The sequence below is a fragment of the Merops nubicus genome, unplaced genomic scaffold (genome assembly GCF_000691845.1).
Source record: "Merops nubicus isolate BGI_N331 unplaced genomic scaffold, ASM69184v1 scaffold11860, whole genome shotgun sequence".
NCBI classification, from domain to species: Eukaryota; Metazoa; Chordata; class Aves; order Coraciiformes; family Meropidae; genus Merops; species Merops nubicus.
Window position 1 is genome coordinate 7,541 of NW_008584859.1, and position 413 is coordinate 7,953.

Here is a 413-nt window from a genome sequence, read left to right on the forward strand (position 1 = left end):
GCGAGTCCCGGGGGATAGTACGGGTCCCCACAGCCCCCTCCAGGACTCTGTCCCCTCCCTCCCTCCCTCCCCCAGGCATCGGCTTTGCCATCTGCATCATTGGCCTCTACGTCTCCTTCTACTACAACACCATCATCGCCTGGGCTCTCTACTACTTCTACTCCTCCCTCTCGGGCACCCTGCCCTGGGCGAGCTGTGACAACCCCTGGAACACCCCCAACTGCACCAACTACTTCGGGAAGAACAACGTCACCTGGACCAACTTCTCCAGGTCCCCCGCCGAGGAGTTTTACACGTAAGGGCACGAAGGTGGGGAGGGGTTTCAGCCAGGGCATGTCCCCACGGGGGCACTGGGGTCTGCTGCCTCGGGAGCGGGGTCTGGGAGCAGGATCTCACGCGGGGGGGGCTCCTCG

At 63.9% G+C, this 413-nt stretch overlaps 1 protein-coding gene across 1 annotated transcript in view; it reads left to right on the forward strand.

Annotated features, from left to right (window-relative positions):
- The window catches only part of LOC103778046 (sodium-dependent serotonin transporter-like), a gene marked incomplete at both ends in the record, with an annotated part of 3,371 nt that overhangs the window by 2,637 nt on the left and 321 nt on the right, over window positions 1-413 (forward strand). Inside the window, one exon of the mRNA XM_008945617.1 lies at window positions 76-295. Within this exon, the coding sequence (XP_008943865.1) occupies window positions 76-295 (220 nt within the window). The remainder of the gene's footprint in view (window positions 1-75; window positions 296-413) is intronic.